This window comes from Ischnura elegans, chromosome 13 (genome assembly GCF_921293095.1).
Source record: "Ischnura elegans chromosome 13, ioIscEleg1.1, whole genome shotgun sequence".
Lineage (NCBI taxonomy): Eukaryota > Metazoa > Arthropoda > Insecta > Odonata > Coenagrionidae > Ischnura > Ischnura elegans.
The window spans coordinates 7,560,796-7,578,645 of NC_060258.1; the positions used below are offsets into that span (position 1 = coordinate 7,560,796).

Consider the following 17,850-nt stretch of genomic DNA (forward strand, 5'->3'; position numbering starts at 1 on the left):
TTACCTGTTTTGGGAAATACATTTTTAGGTACTGAGTTTTTCATCCCACATAACAGTCTCCAAAATCGTGGCAAATATATGATATGCAGAAGGTTGCCCTGTAATTACACCTGGTCAGATTCTCCAACTCCATCTTGGCTGACATTTTTTTGTTCGAGTTTTCCAGGAGCTGTATTACGTATCTCCAAACCGATCAGTGTGGCACCGATCGTCGGGTGGGACATCACACCGACTCCCGGTAAGCAGTCGTGTGATTCTGTACAAACCCAAGTGGTACAGCACAAACAAGAAAAAGAGAGATCATTGATAGCCGTACGGACACCAAAAATGTATCAGAATGGCCACCGAGTAGGGGGTTTCAGGAATCCCCCTCGTGCACATTGTACATTTTATTTTGTTTTTCCCTCATCAACAAATAAATGTGAGGCTTTCTGCAATGTTTAATCTTTATCAACCTTTCAATAGGCCAGTATAATTTACTGTAACATCAAATACTCATTACCTTAGCATAAATATAAGTATTGGTTAATAAATATCAGATCTGCCATCATTTTATCATTTTCTCTCATTAATGATATCGCTTTCACTCACTTGGAATAGGCTTTATTTTACTCAATCATAATTTATTTACTACCTTCACAAAATAAAAGAAAGAGATAATAAGAAATAGAATGGAGAAAAAGATAAATTGTCACAAACCTGTTTAATGACTTGGTGATGAGGGGAAAACAAAATAAAACACAAAATTTGCATGGGGTATTCATGAAACCGACTAGTCGGTGGCTGTATAGACACCTTTTTTGTATTGGTATGGCTAGCGATGACCTTCTATTTTCACGTCGGTGCTGCACCCATCGGCTTCTTACAGAATCGCAGGACTGCTTACCGCGATTCTCTATGATGTCCTACCTGGCGAATCGGTGTCGCACGGATCAGTTTGGAGATACAGAATACGGCCCCTGACCCGGTGGAATTCCTGAGTAACCTTCCACAGATGTCTACGCTTGGAAAACCTGTGATAACCCTTTATATGATATGCATGCCTGGCAAGGTATGGTTTAATTTTTGGGGCTATCGACTTTATTTTGGCGTAATAATGTATGATCAAAGTATTTAAATTCCTTTAATCTATTTTGAGGTCAATTTCTTGAAACCTTTTTTTAAATCGGCTTTTATGACATTTGTGTAGTGATTGTGTGAAAATTTGAATGGGATACTGTTTTAATTTGTGGTTCAATTTTATTCTTGGAGTTTGAAAGGTGAAGACAGAAATATTTTCTAAGTACTAATTGGAATGGTTAATGTTTTTTGCTCATATTTTTCTAGAGTGTCTTTGAGTTTATGCAGATAACTGTGTTGAGAAACTTTTTTATGTAACTGTAGAGTTAAAGATTTTGTTTGCTAGGTGTATGTATTTATTTTGTATTTTAATGGTTCATTTGATTAATAATTAAAAAATCTGGGTGATTAATAAGGTTCTGTCCACCCTATGATAAAAACGGAGCTATGTATCCAAATTTCTAATGGGTTACATATAAAAGGAAGGAAGCTGTCCATCGTCAGATGAAATTTTTCTGTATAATTGTGGCAGAGCTTGAATCATGATGGTTAAAGTGTTCATCTTTTGAGGTTTTGCATGAATGAAGCCATTTTTCAATGTATTCACGTGGGTGCAAGTGCGGACCTGTCAGACCATGTACCATCGAATGGGACAAGTAATAATCAGACAGTGCAATGCCTGGAGGATTTGCGGGCAACATTTGGCCTTTACATTTGATTATTTTCAGCTAGGTTTTAATGGATTTTTTAATGCGACTTGGATCATTTATATGCTTTAGAATTACTGTTGAATCATTGGAAACTCAAGTTCCGTGCTTAATACTAAATTACCAACGCATGCAATGGCTGGGTGGGTAGCTCCAAATACAATGCAAACTCTTCCTAAGTTTTCCATTCGTCTTCTTCAAGCAATACCTCCATTTAATTTTCATTGAAGGCTTTTCGTCTTCCTTCAAATGGACGGTCATCATCATTAGAATTACTGCGTTTGAAGCAATGATACCAATCATTTAACATTGCTTCTTGTGCAGCAGCATCTCGGTTAACTTAATGGGACTCTTGATGAACTTTATCCCCTGTTTTCTTTGAATGAAAGAAGGAAATCATTTCCTTTCACAAATGATGGTTAATTGGCTCAAACTTAGACATTTTCTCGCAAGACTAAGTATCTATTTCCGAGATGTATTCATCATGGTCATCGAGCGGTTTGTCTACCAAATGTCTTAGCTTGAGTCATAATGTTTCTGGTATTTCAAAACCAATGAGCAATCAGTTCTACAGCCATCTATTGACAGACAGCAAGACCTTTGCATAGTCCATAACACATAATTGTTGTATGACTGGTTTTGCAAGTTTTAAGGATAATAGTATCAGTGTTATTTAAAAAACAGTTTCATAAAAAAGGATTTGGAAAACAAGATGACTTTGAGGTTTCTTTTCTCTCTGAATAAATATTACACCCAGTATTCTCCTACAGAGTTTATATTTAAATATTAGCAGGAGGTCTAGAACATTATAAATGCATTGAAAACATGTTCCACATGTTTTTTCCTCAGCTGTACTGTTGAGAAAAGAATAAATAGTGATTTTGGCTTAACAAAAGGCACTACTCCAAAAATTATAATTGCAGAAGCAAATTGTGTCTAACAGTATGAAACTCGATTATTTCATTTTTTCATCAAAAATTTGAATCATTAATTTGTAGTTTGATTTCTCATAATTTGAAAAATGATACATCTGAATGATCTTTATTGTCTATGGTATAGTTCGCATGAAGGGCCAGCTACGATGGCCAAAATCAATTTAAAAAAGACGCTGCATGAACTCAGAATATCATGGATCTTCTTGCTAAACTTCATTTCAGTCGGCACTGTAGCTTTTCAGTGATTGATTAATAGGCGTGCAGACACCTCTCCATTTTTATATGAAAGCAGATACATAATGTTCAGCATCCTTTTTTGTAATGCTATAGTGCATCCCATGCATGTATTTAAAAGGAGATTAGTATTTTGTCACTGTTACTTTGTCTGCAGAGTTTTGAAGGAGAAGGGGCAGATGATGAGGAGTCGGAGCCTTGTGTGGAGACTAAGGACTGCATTCAAGATGCAATTGAAAACAATTCACAGCTCACATGCTCAGCCCAAACCACTGAAATATACATTCCTGTGCCAGACTGCCTACTGCTCAGGGGTGACAAATTGGTAAGTTTTATTCTTATGCAAAGGGAAACCTATATTGATCCATCTTCAGCTGTACAAATTTCTCAGTCACATGACAAAAGACAGTATGTCCGTCATAAATGTTATTTCAACTGGAAGTCACTAGCGTATATGCAACCTTCAGTAGCTGTACTTTTCTAGTAGTAACACATAAGGTAGAAATCCGAACCACTTGAATCTTTTTTTATGCAAGTCAATATCAGTTGTACAACACTGCTAATCTGTTGAAAGAAATGTCTGTTATACTGTGGAGTCGACTTTTGGCAAAGCCTTGTCAAATCTCTGTTCAAGCCATTAGTGGTGGCTGTAGCTGAGCTGTGTCTCATGATTGCCCTTTATTTGTGCAAGCCATCTTCCTCCTTTATTTTAACTAAGGGATCACCTAAAACTGTTGCAATAACTCTTTATATGCATAGGTTAAGAAAAGGTGAAGACAATTAAAGGTACGCTGGGACCTCGATCTATCGTTCCCTTACTGTAAGTGACCAAAATTCTCATTAAAAACTCTCAATCAATGTGATCTTGGTAGTGTAGCTCCCCCTCTATTTGGACGTTTATATTCTGGAGTTTGATCTGTGAGTTACAAGATTCTCATAAGTATTTTGACCAGATGGAGTGGTCTCAATTAAAATAAGAGTTTTTATTATTGAATGAGGGAATTATTGTTTTGCTTTTATTGAGTGATGCCCATTATCCTCTTCTAGATTCATGTGAAAGATGAGAATGAAGGTCAACTCAATGAGAATTATCCCATGCTGTACTCATCAGATCCAGCTGCAATAACAAGTGATGCCTCTGACCCATTGGCCACTGATGACCAGGTGAGTGTACTTTTGCCAAGTGTAATTTAATTTTTCTATGGCACAATGTCATTCCTTTATGCATTATTTATTTAAAGCTCTCAGCAGAAACATAATACGTTTTGCCTTGCCTGTTCAATCATGAACAACTACGGAAGAACTTTCATGTTTGAATCATTAAAATAAAATGTAATGAAAAAATATTTTGTATTTTGCCAAACTGACCGCTCAACTTTGCTCACTGAGCAATTAAGCTCTCTGTTATCAGGGCACTGAGCAGTCATTTGTTATGTGATCATACAAACACAGTTTCACTTCTGTTCACCACAGAACAGATGGGGGGATGTAAGGATTTGGAGAGTTAAACTGAGCACTATTGACTTAGGTACGCTGAATAAGATTGATCGTGACATCATGATGCAGCTGCTAGCAAGATTCAACTACATATCTCTCATTCCATATGAGAGATTAATGTTCACAGGAATCAGGTTGTTGCCAATTTGGGTTTTGTGATGAAAGCAAACAGGAATTTACTGTGGGGATAAGAGATACATCCTTCTTTGCCATTTTTAAATTGGGTGTTGCATTTTGGCAGTATAAGTCAGTTGCTAAAAGACATCAATTGTTAGTGAGGTGATCTCATTTTTATTAACTTTGAATCAATTTTCTTCAATTTGAGTGTTGGACATCAGCAATGAAAGTCAGTTCCCAAAAATATCAACTTTTAGTTAATTGTTAGTACTGTTTTGCTATGGCAATGTCATTTTGAAGTGGAAATTCACAACACCTCAGCAGAACCAACAGCTTTTTTTTCTTTCCAGATCGTGAGAAACCATGAAAGAATTATTGAAAGTGATTGATGCATTTTAATGAACAGATTTGGTGTATTTTGCCAAAGTGACAACTCAACATAGTTTACGGAGCCAGTGATGTCTCTGTCATCATGCCACTCAGCAGTCTTTATTTTTGTTATCATACAAACGCAGTTTTCACTCCCGATTATCTCGGAGCAGAAGGGGGGAAAGGAATTGAGAGTTATGCTTAGAACTGTAGAATTTGGAGCTCTCTAATTGATTGACAATGACATTATGATGCAGCTGCTAGCAAAATCTGACAACAAAACTCGTTCCATATGAGAGATTGATATTCACAGGAATCAGATTGCTTCAAATTGGATTTTGTGATGAAAGTGAGCAGGAATTTATAACCAGTGCTAGGCAATTAAGGTCGATTGCCAAAAGATTTCAATTGTTGGTGACATGAAATGATTTTGATTAAATTTTACTCAATTTTCTGCTGCTATTATTCAAAGTTTTGAAACATTTTATTTTATTTTGAAACAAACTATTTTTTATTGTAAGATAATATTATTCTTAGATTTTAAGAAATGTTTTTCTAGAAAATTCAAGTTTTTTTAATCAGTGCCTTTATAATGTTAAATTTCGATTGAAGAAGGTTATTATTGTTTTGCCTTGTTATGTTGAAATGGAGTTATTATTGTTTTGTTTTTACTGACACCCATTGTTCTATTCTAGTGTCATGTGAAAGAGGAGAGCCAAGATCACCTCAGTGAGGAGAATTATCGTGTGCGCTACACATCAGATCCAGCTGGAATTTCAAATGGTGTATCAGACCCATTGGCAACTGATGAATTGGTGAGTTAACTTTTGCCTTGTGTAGTTCCTTTTTCTTAGGGCACAATGTCATTATGTAGCAGAATATTCAAAAAAGCTCTCAGCAGATATCTACAGCATTTTCCCTCACCTGATCAGTCATTTACTAATACAGAAGAGCCTAAATGAATAATTATTTAAAATGAGTGATTCACTGTATAATGTTACGTAGTGAAAGGATTTGGTGTATTTCGCCAAACTGACAGTAAACTTTGCTCATGGGGCAAGTGAGCTCTGTGACTTCAGGGCACTGAGGAGTTATATTTTTTGTGATCATACAAACATAATTTTCTTTTCCGTTCACCTCGAAGCAGAAGGGGGCTAGAGAATTGAGGGTATAACTGAGTTCTGTTGAATTTGGTACTCTGACAGAATGACCATGACAACATGATGCAGCTGCTATCCAGATCTGACAACAAAATGAGTCCCTAATGAGGGATTTGTTATTCACAGGAATCAGGTTGTGCAGATTGGGAATTTGCGATGAAAGTGAGCAGGCATTTATGATGGGGACTAGGGATTTGTCCTTTTTACCATTTTTGAATGGGGTGTTGAACGTTGGCAGTACAAGTCGATTGCCAAAACACATCAATTGTTAGTGATGTGAACTGATTTTTATTTGCTACATAACAACTAAACACTCTTTAAACAGGGAGCAGGCAAAAGTATATGGCACTGGAAACTGTAAGTACGGATTAAGAGTTACCACGTTCCAACAATTTTTAGAGATTACATATAATTTTTAAATTTTTGCAGAGATCGATTACGGTGCTAAAAATATTTCAAATAGTGTCAGCACAAAAGCGTCAATGCCTCTGAAATAAAAGCACCCTGGGTGATATAAATACCTATGATTAAAGCACAGTATAGGAACAGATTAGCGAGGATGCATCTGCTGCATTGTGAACACTTGAGGGGTTAAGGAGACCATTTCATGGTGGAATTCTGGAAATTTTTTCTATCTTAAACTACGTATACAGATAAAGGATTTTACTCCACTCCATTGCAAGTTTTGAGAAAACACCAAGCACTCTGAACCAATGGCCATGCTGTGGACATTATTGAAAGCCATTTGCCTATAATGCATTTCCCATCACCGTCATCACTGATCAATAATCTTAAGATTGGTTTCATGCACGTCTACTCTCAATTCTCTTATCAGGGTAACTTTTCACTGTAATGCACTATAAATGACCGTGTAAATCAAGCTTCTACATGATGGAATATTTTCTCCTTCATGTTGCCTCTTTGGCTATCGAGCAGCAAATACTCGCTGCATTGGTAGCATTCAAGCCACACTCTTATTATTGGTGTAAGGATTGTAGTTCAAGGCAGATGATGTCACTACCGTGATCACAACATGCATCTAGTGTCTCACTGGTAACATAGTAATGTGTCACATGACTTGAATGCGATCAAACAGTTAAATATAATGATATATTGTAAAAAAATTTCTTCTTAGGCTCCCTGATATTTAAATTTTCCACCTCACATCATACATCTGTCTGAAATGGACCTTACTAGTTGCCCACTCTGTAGTAATTCTTAGGCTTTTCAGGCTTTACCAGAAAAGCAACACCTTTATGCTAATTGTCTCAAATGTGAGTGAGTAAGCTTAAGACTGTGTAGGGGAAATTATACGGGGCCTCAGGATTTGTCCTTTACCATCTTTGGAAAGGGTATTGGATGTTGGCAAACCAGGTTGGTTGTTGTGAGGTATACATTTTTTGATGGAGCTTGTTGTGTGCATACACATAGTGGGATACACGACTCAAATATTTGGGGAAATGAAAAACTAGCTATACCTCACCACTGGATAGTCAGTCAATAAATCATTCATTTTTACAGCATGTCACAATTGGAACAACATTGACTCTCTCGAAAAAGGCCATTTGGGCTTATAGCCCTACAGGTCTCTCTCCATTCGGCCGACATTTCAGAGCACGAGTTGGCTTCCATCCTCAGGGCTAATAGGATGACAATGGAACCAAACTCGTGTTCCGAAGCATCGGCAGAATGGAGGGAGACCACCAGGCTGAAAGCCCAAATTGCCTTTTTCGAATATATTCACCGGGAAAGCATCAGACTTAAAATTGACTTGCCCCCACGTAAATTGTCATAACTTGACTCCTTCAAAAAGGCACTACACCAAAAACTTCTTTGAGAACAACAACGAGAGAGGTAGCATCGTGGGATCAGAAGGAAAGATTCCACATCTATCTCCTCCAGCTTCATTTCATTTTATTTTTCTTTCCATGTACTGGGTATTATTTCCTTGTAATTTCTTATATTTTTTGATACCCAGGTTTACATTACCTCTTTCTCGGCAGGTTTTCCAAGATTTCTCACGCCCCCTTCTTGTGTGGGTATTTTCCTGCTGTGGGTTTTTTTTCCAAAAAGGGCGATAGTCAATATCCTCAGGTTTTTCCCACGTTTGTTTTCATTTTATTCACTTGGTAAATGGTTACTTTGTTGACTTACAATTTTGTTTGATGTTTGAAAATGGAACTTCTATGTCTCTTTTGTAATTTCTCTATCTGTATTTTCATGAGCTACATGACTATATATTGAACTGCATAAATTTCATGCTTGATGAGGGGTTATATGGAAGATGGGACCTCCTAGTCCAAATCTCATATTATTATTATTGCGTCCAACTCTGATTGAATTTAAATAAAATTATTACCTTTAACAGATGAAATTGACATTTTTGTACTCCTTCTGCTTGTGTAGACAAAGATTCTTGGTTGTCCATGAAGGATGTCATGAGACCATCATGTCTCAAAATATTGCTGATAAATTTGTTCTTCCCTCTTTGGAAGGTTTTTCTATGGCTAATTGAAATGACAAATTTGCGTAATGGGCCAGATTTTGTTAGTCAATAAATTTATCCTTCCTGCTTCTCAGATCACAGAATAGATTTGCTGGGAATTTTTTAATTATGCATGCACCTGTAATTCATGTTTTGGTTGTGATCTTTTTGCTCCTCCTACCAATTGGAGTTCTCTCAGAGTGGCATGGGAACAAATGGGTCCCCTTCTGTAAAAGCAGATCAGAGCAGTGATGATGAAGGACGAGATGCGCACATTGATAGCACTGGTGGGACCACAAATGAACTCGTGCCCCAACCCTCTGATCAGGTAATAATTATATTTTTATTGGTCGAGTGATTTGCTTGTATAAATATAGGACATGTCAAGGAGTGAGTAAGATAAAAAAGCGTACAAGTTAAGAAAGAAAAAAATTTAGAATGAAGAAATTAGTGCATAGTATAAAAAAGTGTTTCAAAGTAAACTCATTAATCTTGCACTTGAAGAGGGATGTGGTCTTTACTCACCTAACTTCCTGTGGAAACATTAAGTAACAAGAGGCCCATGTGCCTAGGGACATAACTCATTTTTTTGTTCTTTAAATGTTTTGTGGAGGCTTGAAACGTTACTAGTTTATTAACAATGATAATTGTCATTGGTTGCATAATTATAAATATAATTTTTTGCCCAAGCAATTGCAGCATGCATGAACATATAGGGGTGAGGAAATATTGTCAATTTTTGAACTAGAGGGTGACATGGTGTGTATGAAGGCATTTTACCTCAGAGCTGCAGTATCCTCTTTTGAATTTTGAAAATTTTTTATAACTGGGTCTAGGGCTCCAAAAGAGGATATTAATCATCTCATGCAAGTAGAATTCACCATAACAAGTTGGCAATAATACATTAATATCTACAATTTTTCTGATAGAATCAAAAAACAAGTACAGTAGGACCACGATTTATCGTTCCTGCATTCATCGTTTTCCCGCATTCATCGTTTGGAGATCGTGCTCCCATCGAATAATTTTCCCCCATTCATCGTTTGATAAAAATTAGACGAAGTGTTTACAACGTGTTATTTATGGGTAATGACAACAGACACATAGTTTGAATCTTCCCCAGGATATTGAAATGCGATAGGGAGAAGCAGAGTGCCGTGGGATAGTTACATTAGCACATTTCCCAAGATACGGTATCCCCCTCCATTCAGCACTCGCCTCCTTTCGTTGAAGCTTTCTTCTTCTCCGAAATAAAAAAAGGTCCCAGCTCGAGCAGGGATCGTATAACGACGACCTTAGCTTCAAAAGAAAGAAAATATCGAGTTACTCGAGAACAAAAGAAACCTTTTTCACGCCTCCCCCTCTCTCGACCGCTGACTTTTTTTAGCCGATTCCCTTTAAAGGTGGAGGTCAACTGCTGCATGAATCAGCATTTAGCGCAAAAGGTATCTAAAAATGAATTTCGGCAATTGGTATTATACTTTCATTATATTGAGATATTAGTGATGTGCACGTAATTCAGTAAAGATTGATACTAAGCACGATGTATTTCTAACGTTATTTAAGCATTTTAACTGGGAAATAGTTGGAAAAATACGATGGTGATTTCTGGCGAATAGCGATATCCTTGCAGCTGATAGTAAGCTTCACGGCAGTTGATGCGATTTTTTTTTCGAAAACAGGTCGTCTGGTTACAATTTACGAGTTATGCTACAAGTTTCACATGTCTGAGTTGCTAATGAAGAGATGTCTTCTAAGGATATTTTGTTTCTCTTGACTAGCAACCTGAATTCATCTGCTCATCTAGAGCTATGCTACTTATTGTTAGAAATGAGTGGGTAAGTTGTCTTCTCTATAGCATAAAAAATTCATTGCGCAGTCATATGGTCATGCTTTACCCTCTGCAGTAAGCTCTGCCTACGCCGTACGCAATAGCATTAGTGCCGAACTTCACCTCGTACGAGTGGTTGGTCCCTGGTGAAAATAAGAAGTGGGATGAAGCCGAGGATCAGATGGGAGTGCTGCTGACGATTAACGCCACATTGCCTCAATCATATTAAAAATTTAATTGCTAGAAAGGAACATTTCAAATAATAAACTATTTTTGGCCTTCTTGATCCATTTCATAACCAATCTTTGCGACGGCGAAATCAGTTGTTTGTGGCATAACACGCACATTTCTCTCGTAAATACATGTCCTCGAAATGGAATTTGATGGATAAGAATTTTTACATCAGACAGAAATGCATAATAGCCGTGAAAATTCCGAGTGGAGTGCAAACATTTTAGCAAGGCAGCTTGTTCTCTAAGGATTTTAGAAAGAGAGATAAGTCTAATCAACAATATGACCTAAGTGTTTCGATAAAGTAATAATATTCCTGTAATCAGCTGAAATCTCGTTTGAATCCATTAATGAATGTCATTATTCGCAAAAAGCCAGCGGATCCTGGGACATAGGCAACCCGGACAAACATTCCCGCATTGATCGTTTTCCCGCATTCATCGTTTTTTCATCCATCCCCCTGAAAAACGACAGATTGAGGTTCCACTGTAGTCCTCATTTTTCTGTGTAGCATCTGCATATGTTGCACCCAGGAGACTTGATTATCAAGCTTTTCACCCGGGTAAGAACAACTGAGATTTTGTGTAAAATATGCATCACTTTTTGCAGAGTGAGGAGCTGGTTGCATACACTGTTGGGTCTCATGCACTAGTAGACCTTAAAAATACTTAAAAATATTGAGATTATTCTCTTAAAAACTAATTTTTCTATGCTTTGAAAAATGAACATTTTATGTATACAGTTACTACTCGGAGTGCACCCCTAAAAATGCACCAAAAATCATGTTACCGGAATGGCATGCTTACAATCGTTTTAGGCTTACATCTTGTACGTAAAGTTGGGCATTGTATCCACTGTACTTTAGGTTAGATAGGCTTTGGAATGAGTACAACTTGCAGTTATAGTTTGCATGCTATGAGTTACTCCTTTAGACTCCTTAGCTATTTATTGCCTGGCTCACTACAGAATACCAAACTATTTCATCGTTACATGTAGAAATACAGCCCCTCGGTACAGTGAGGTAATATTGGAAGATGATAGAATGGTAGGCTAAATAGAATGATAGGCTGATAAAAATTTTGATGAATAAACTATCTAGGAGATGTAATCCACAGAGTACAAACTCTTTTTACATGCGTGGAAGATATGTCAAAGTAAAGAATAATAATGGCAACAATATCATGAAGCAATTGAAATTACACCTAAGTCTCAATCACACATTCAAGCATTAGACAAGTATTCATTCACAAATTAGTTGTGATTTTTTACTTGATACTAATCCTACATTTTCTTGATAAGATTGGTGTATTTTTTTTATCTTTTGAGCACTATGATAGATTATTGTACAATTTAGTGCTAAAAATGTCACACACAAGCTATTAGCATGTGAATATTACAAAAGGAAATGTTTTACGGTTCCTTGTGCATATATATCAATGCCATAAATAGGAATCATTAATTTTTGGTGAACTCACGAATCTATTTCTACATTTCTGTATCTCTGTCTTTAATGATGCTGATTGTAGACTCATATGCAGGCACAGGCCTCAACATCTTCCCAATGGGGAGAGGTGGATGCTGAAGAGACAGGAGCAATTGGGATAGACCTGGACTCTATGCTGGTTTTGGCCAAGAAAGAATCACCCAAGGAGACTGATACCACTGAGGTATGCATGAAAATCACATTCAATGAAATTAATGGATGAAAGTTATGTTTGGGAGAAATCCTGAATTTTAAATTCTCTAAACAGGGCTACTTGAGCCCAGATTTTAAAACCATTATCATTTTTTTCAAAAATGGGCACAATGTATTTTAACTGATGGCACTTGGCATGGTTCATTGGTAACTTAAAATTGGTGTGCACAAGGGAAGGAGATCTGATAAAATATTGTGTGAGTGTGTGTAATTGAGCCTCAATGGAGTGTGAAGTGTTTTCTCCTTCCCCCATGATTCCCCACTTTCCCAATTTTGGGTTTTTCCTGTGTTATGTGCATGAACAGTGATAGGCCCTCATTTTCCCAATCCCCTCCCTCTAAACAACACCTGTGAGCAGCAAATGCAGAGTGACGTAATCAGCACCTCTTCCTTCTACAAAATGAGGACATGTTTCATCAAGCCTTCTTCCCCATGGTGAGGATTCTAAGGAAACCCACTTCCACCCATGTTTCCCCCACCTGCCCCAATCCCAGAATACTTACCCTCTGTGCGTTGTAAACCCGGACAAACATCAGCTCCAGAAGACACATTTACCCTAGATTTGTATTGCGGCCGAAGCCTACGCTGTACAGCTGAAGGCATCTTGCCTGTCATGTGGAGGTGAGGTAGAGAGAGAAGAGAATCGTGGAAGATAGAGGGATAAGTGGAGAGTGAACAGAAGGGTAGATTTCCTGCGCCAAGAGGAATAAAGTCAACACTCGATGCCCATATTTAAATATTCTCTCAGCCCTCGTTGAATGAAGATGCAGGGACCACGATGTGAGCCAGCCAAGGAGGTCATACCCATCCATGACCAAGAGTCGATAAGTAGAACTGTTATCCCGTATTAGCCCCCCCAAGGTAAAAAGATTCACGAAGATTTTCCCTTATCCTTAGATCAAGAATAGAAGAACTAACTGTGAGACAAGCCCCTCTGCCCTGCAATATGTTTCCGTTGTATTTTTATATTCTTTATTAACCCATTTCATTCATGTTTGTATTCACTCCAGAGAACCACAAGAAGTGAAGATTCTTGTTTCATTGTTTATTATTTTCTAGGTGTCATTTGTTTTGGGTAAATGTGGTTGATTTTGGTTTCTTTTCACTGGCCAGTATTGTGCTTAAGGTAAAGATAATTGGGTAATAATTTCATGCATTTGTGTGTATTTTTCCTTTAATATTGCATTATATTTTTTGTTGAATTTTTAATCTGTGTAGCAAGCACTCGTTCTTTTGTGTACGCCAGCAAGCCATCAGCAAATAGTGCTCCCACAACAGGACCATCTCCTCCCCCTTTTCTTCCCCTCCCCCTCTTCCCCAACCCATGGTTCACCACCACGTCCCTCCAAACAAATCCTCCCACTCCCCTTTCTTCCCCCACGTCACATCCTCATGTGATTCTTAGTGTTACGGTATTGCTGTCTTTGAAATATTCATTTTATATACTTAAATTATGGTTTAAAATTAATTTATACTTAAACACATAAATTTTATTACAAAGTAAATTCTTGAATGTTTTATTTTATTTGGGCTTTAGTTAACCTTAATATTGGATTACTTGACCCCAAACTGTAGTTCCCATAATTACTACCATTTGAGGGTCGTTTTGGTTCAAGTAGGGTGACTGTTATTGCAATGAATAATTTATAATCATCATGTAGGCTTCAAAACATAAATTTTGCAGATAAATTATTATAAAATACAAAATTTTAAAAATTTCAATTTCAAAAATGCACTTGAAGCATTACTTCCAGCAACACTGTAAAGGTATCGTACAAGCAAAATTAGATTTGTGTATGGCAATGTTTAGAGTCCAGTGAAAAAAACTTCTTTTTATTGGTTTTAGGGGCTCCATTACTAAATCTTCAAATTTGTACAGCAAGACATCATTGATTTTGGTCCACCTTCGAGCTTAAATCGTGGGCTCCATGCAGTCAACTTTCACACCTTATCTCTTATACTCTATCCAGGTGATACAGGAGTTTTTCGTCCATGCAATGGGTAGTGTCACAAACTCTCCTCTCTTACCTTGCAGTCCTTGAAGATATGCATTCATAATCATAGACAAGTCTCCGTTGGCTTTGGATTTTCATTGAATTGGCAAATGGCTTGTAATCTGATTGTCTTCTATAAGCACTACTCCAACTTTTTTTCAGCCTGCCTATAGGTTGCTTTCCAATGTCTTCTAAAACTACTCGCAACAGCATTCACAACTGATTCTTTGGGAGAGCACAGATCATTTTACCAGAAGTAATTATTTCCAATAGTGAATAGTACTCTTCCGCTTCATTTGAGTGCCAAAAGTACTCCACATCCAGTGCTTGAAAGAGGTGGGGTGAATTAGGGTGGAAGAAAAATTATGTGTACATCACAGAATTGAATTACATTGATTATAAGGTGTGAGGTAAGATTGTCTCCAATGACCACCTTCTTCTCATCTTGTTTCTTAAGAATTCACAAGTGGGTAATTGTTGGCTCAGTCCTTAAATATTTAAAATGTGACAACATTTCTGTGGGGAACTTGAGTGCAAACCCCTCATACACTTAAGAACAATAGAAGAGGTAGTAAATTACTTGAGCCCACGGCACTGAGTAGATATATCCCTACTCTGTGCCCATGGGCTCAAGTGACCTAAGTTTTTGGATAATGTGTACAAGTTGTACTTAACAACATACAATACAGCAAATGTGTTAGGTCACAAAAAGGCCTAAATTTCCTTCAGCAACAGACCTCATATGATATTTATGCAATCATATCCAGTTTTAGGCTATTCCTGATGTCCTTATAGATGAAAGTTTGATGAGTGATATAAAAAATAAACTCTAGTGTGAGTTAATTAACCAGTACTGCTCTCGATGGTGTCTTTTCAGACCTCCCACACTCGATCTATTGTCTACCCACTGTCTATGACTACCAGCAAAGCACTGAACTCGATCGCTTTGCTGATGTTGAGAGGTGGCAGAGAACCAAACATCATTTTTCAGTTTTTGGACTCAAATTAGCCCACAGGGCTCAAGTAGCCCACATTTATGATATAGTAAATGACTGAACTTGTATATACTTTCTACTGAGGTTTTTTAGTGGCCCAATCGATTCCAACCTGTTACCTTATATTATACTATTACACTTCTTATGGTATGTAGGTAAAAGAATATTCAGAGGAGAATAATGCTGCTGAGGTATTGATGAAATTTACTTAACTCAATTTAATTTTTGATGAAAGTGATGTTAGGGTTACCCTGAATGTCAAGTATTTTAATGATTGAACTTGTTATATACTTTCTACACAAGTTTTTAAGTAGCCCAACCGATTCAAACTTGCCGACACTGTCCTATACTATTTAACTTCTTAAAATTTGTACCAATTTTCATATATCTTCCTCTTCTGCATACGCTCAAAATATACTTCTTGGAACAGCTCTCTTCAGCAAAGGTCACTTGAAAAGTTACTTAGGAGCATCATTTATACTACTCTGAGACATGAGTTTAAGTATAAAATGACACTTATTTGTGTGGTTTAAGTTACTTCAGGCTAAATGAGTTCTTTGAGGTGCATTCATATCAAAACACATGTTGATTGTTTCTTTTTGTTGTTGCATGCATGCATTTTATTTGACTTATGTTTTGCTAAGTAAAGTCTTGGGACCTATAAATCATGTCTGATGATGGTATTGAATTAAATCAAGTTAAATATTTATTTGATGAACAGTAGTGGCTGAAATTTGGTGGAAATCCTTTATTGTGGGAGATGAGTAAATAAAAACTTAGTTACCCAAGAACGAAAGTAGCACATTTAGTGTAAATCACCCTCATAAAGTCAGAAACACCACATCCAGTGATAAATGAAGTTTGTTGACTCCTGAAATTGTGCACGAATCAAAAGTTTTTTTCTTCAGTGGCAAGCACTACAAATAATAAGATAGCCTAGCTATCGGGTCACCCATCCTAGCCGAAATCAATATGAATAATTTAGAATAACTTCTGTTCTCTATTACATGTCCTAATTAAGGAAAACATAAAATGGTATCGATATGTAGACAATGTTTTGTGAGTGACAAGGTAGGTCATGAAAGTTAAGGCGATTTCTGAGAGTGCTCAATTCACATAATAAATTCATGCATAAATAAATAAATTAATACAATTTTCAGTATGGAACTCGAGAAGGAAGGCATACTATGGAATGTACCCAGTCAGCACAAAAGATAATTTAGACGGAAAATTTAATGGTAATTTGGGGCAAATTTACCCCAGTAAGCTTTACCCCTTCTTTACCACGTTATTACTCGCGTGCAGAATTGCCATCAGCAAAGTGTAAAAAATATAGAGTGAGTAATTTATTTCATTGTATGAGGTTGAGAAAACTTCAAAGAAGAAAAGTAAAGTTCAATATAACCACAGCAACGCTGTAGTGATATTTTTCAAACCATTTTCGATTTATTTTCGAAAATAGTTTCACTTTATATACCTACACGCTATCGATGAAAGGTTATATGGTCATATATGGTCATTAACAAAAATTCAATTAATTAAAAATTACCTGATTATTTTCGTAAATAAATAGAGGAGAGTACTAATTTTCATCGGATAATTATTTTCGTTTAAATTTTATGAAAGGCCGAGTTCAAATCTTGACAGTTGGCTATTTTGGATCCTCAACTGCGATTTGCGACTGGTGGACTGTAACGTACGGGTGAACAAGTAAACAATGAAGAAGGAACATGAACGCGACTAAGTGCCGAAGTAACGTGCCTGGTAATTATAATTTCTATGTATTACTGGGGCATGAAGTAAACTAAACTAAGTTGCCTGATATAATGCTGAAAATAGTTGAATATAATTCAGTTGAAATTTTAACCAGAGAGTTGCATCATTTTTTGTTCCCTGACAAAAATAAACTCCACCATGGTGGGTACAGGAAGGGTGGCATCCTTCATGGTGGGTAGTTACCCTTGCACAACCCACGCCCTACCCACCATTAAGGGTAAGGGAAGGAGAGAAAAATCCTTCGTGTACCCTTCCTCGGAACTCCTTCCCTTACCATCCGTGTACCGTTCCTCTACCCACCATTAAGGGTAAGGGAAGGAGAGAAAAATCCTTCGTGTACCCTTCCTTGGAACTCCTTCCCTTACCATCCGTGTACCCTTCCTCTACCCACCATTAAGGTTAAGGGAAGGAGAGAAAAATCCTTCGTTTACCCTTCCTTGGGACTTAGCATTTATAACTGAAGAAAACATATCCTGAAAGAGTCTCCTTAGCTACTTTCACCTGCTAAAGAGTATTGAGTTCCGTACAAGAACGTAAGCAGTCTTTGAAAGCAAAGGTAGACGGGCTACACAACTAATCTTTAAAATTTCCTTCAGGAAAACATTTAATATACATATTCAGTGGCGTATCCAGGGGTGGGGTCCGGAGGGTTCGGACCCTCCGCCCCCCCGGAGTATAAAAACACAACCATTTTCCTTCACAATAGATATCAAAATATTGAAAAGTAATGGATTTAAAAAATATTTCTTTGACTATTGAAGTTT

The 17,850-nt window shown here is 37.0% G+C and overlaps 1 protein-coding gene across 1 annotated transcript; it reads left to right on the forward strand.

Annotated features, from left to right (window-relative positions):
* Positions 1–3,169: 3,169 nt before the first annotated feature.
* On the forward strand, positions 3,170–13,784 carry LOC124170166. Its single transcript, XM_046548869.1, has 5 exons — positions 3,170–3,260; positions 3,983–4,099; positions 5,614–5,733; positions 8,763–8,891; positions 12,152–13,784. Exons 2-5 carry the CDS (start codon positions 4,031–4,033, stop codon positions 12,329–12,331), a joined length of 498 nt encoding a protein of 165 aa, XP_046404825.1. The 5' UTR covers positions 3,170–3,260; positions 3,983–4,030; the 3' UTR covers positions 12,332–13,784.
* The last annotated feature ends 4,066 nt before the right edge of the window (positions 13,785–17,850 follow it).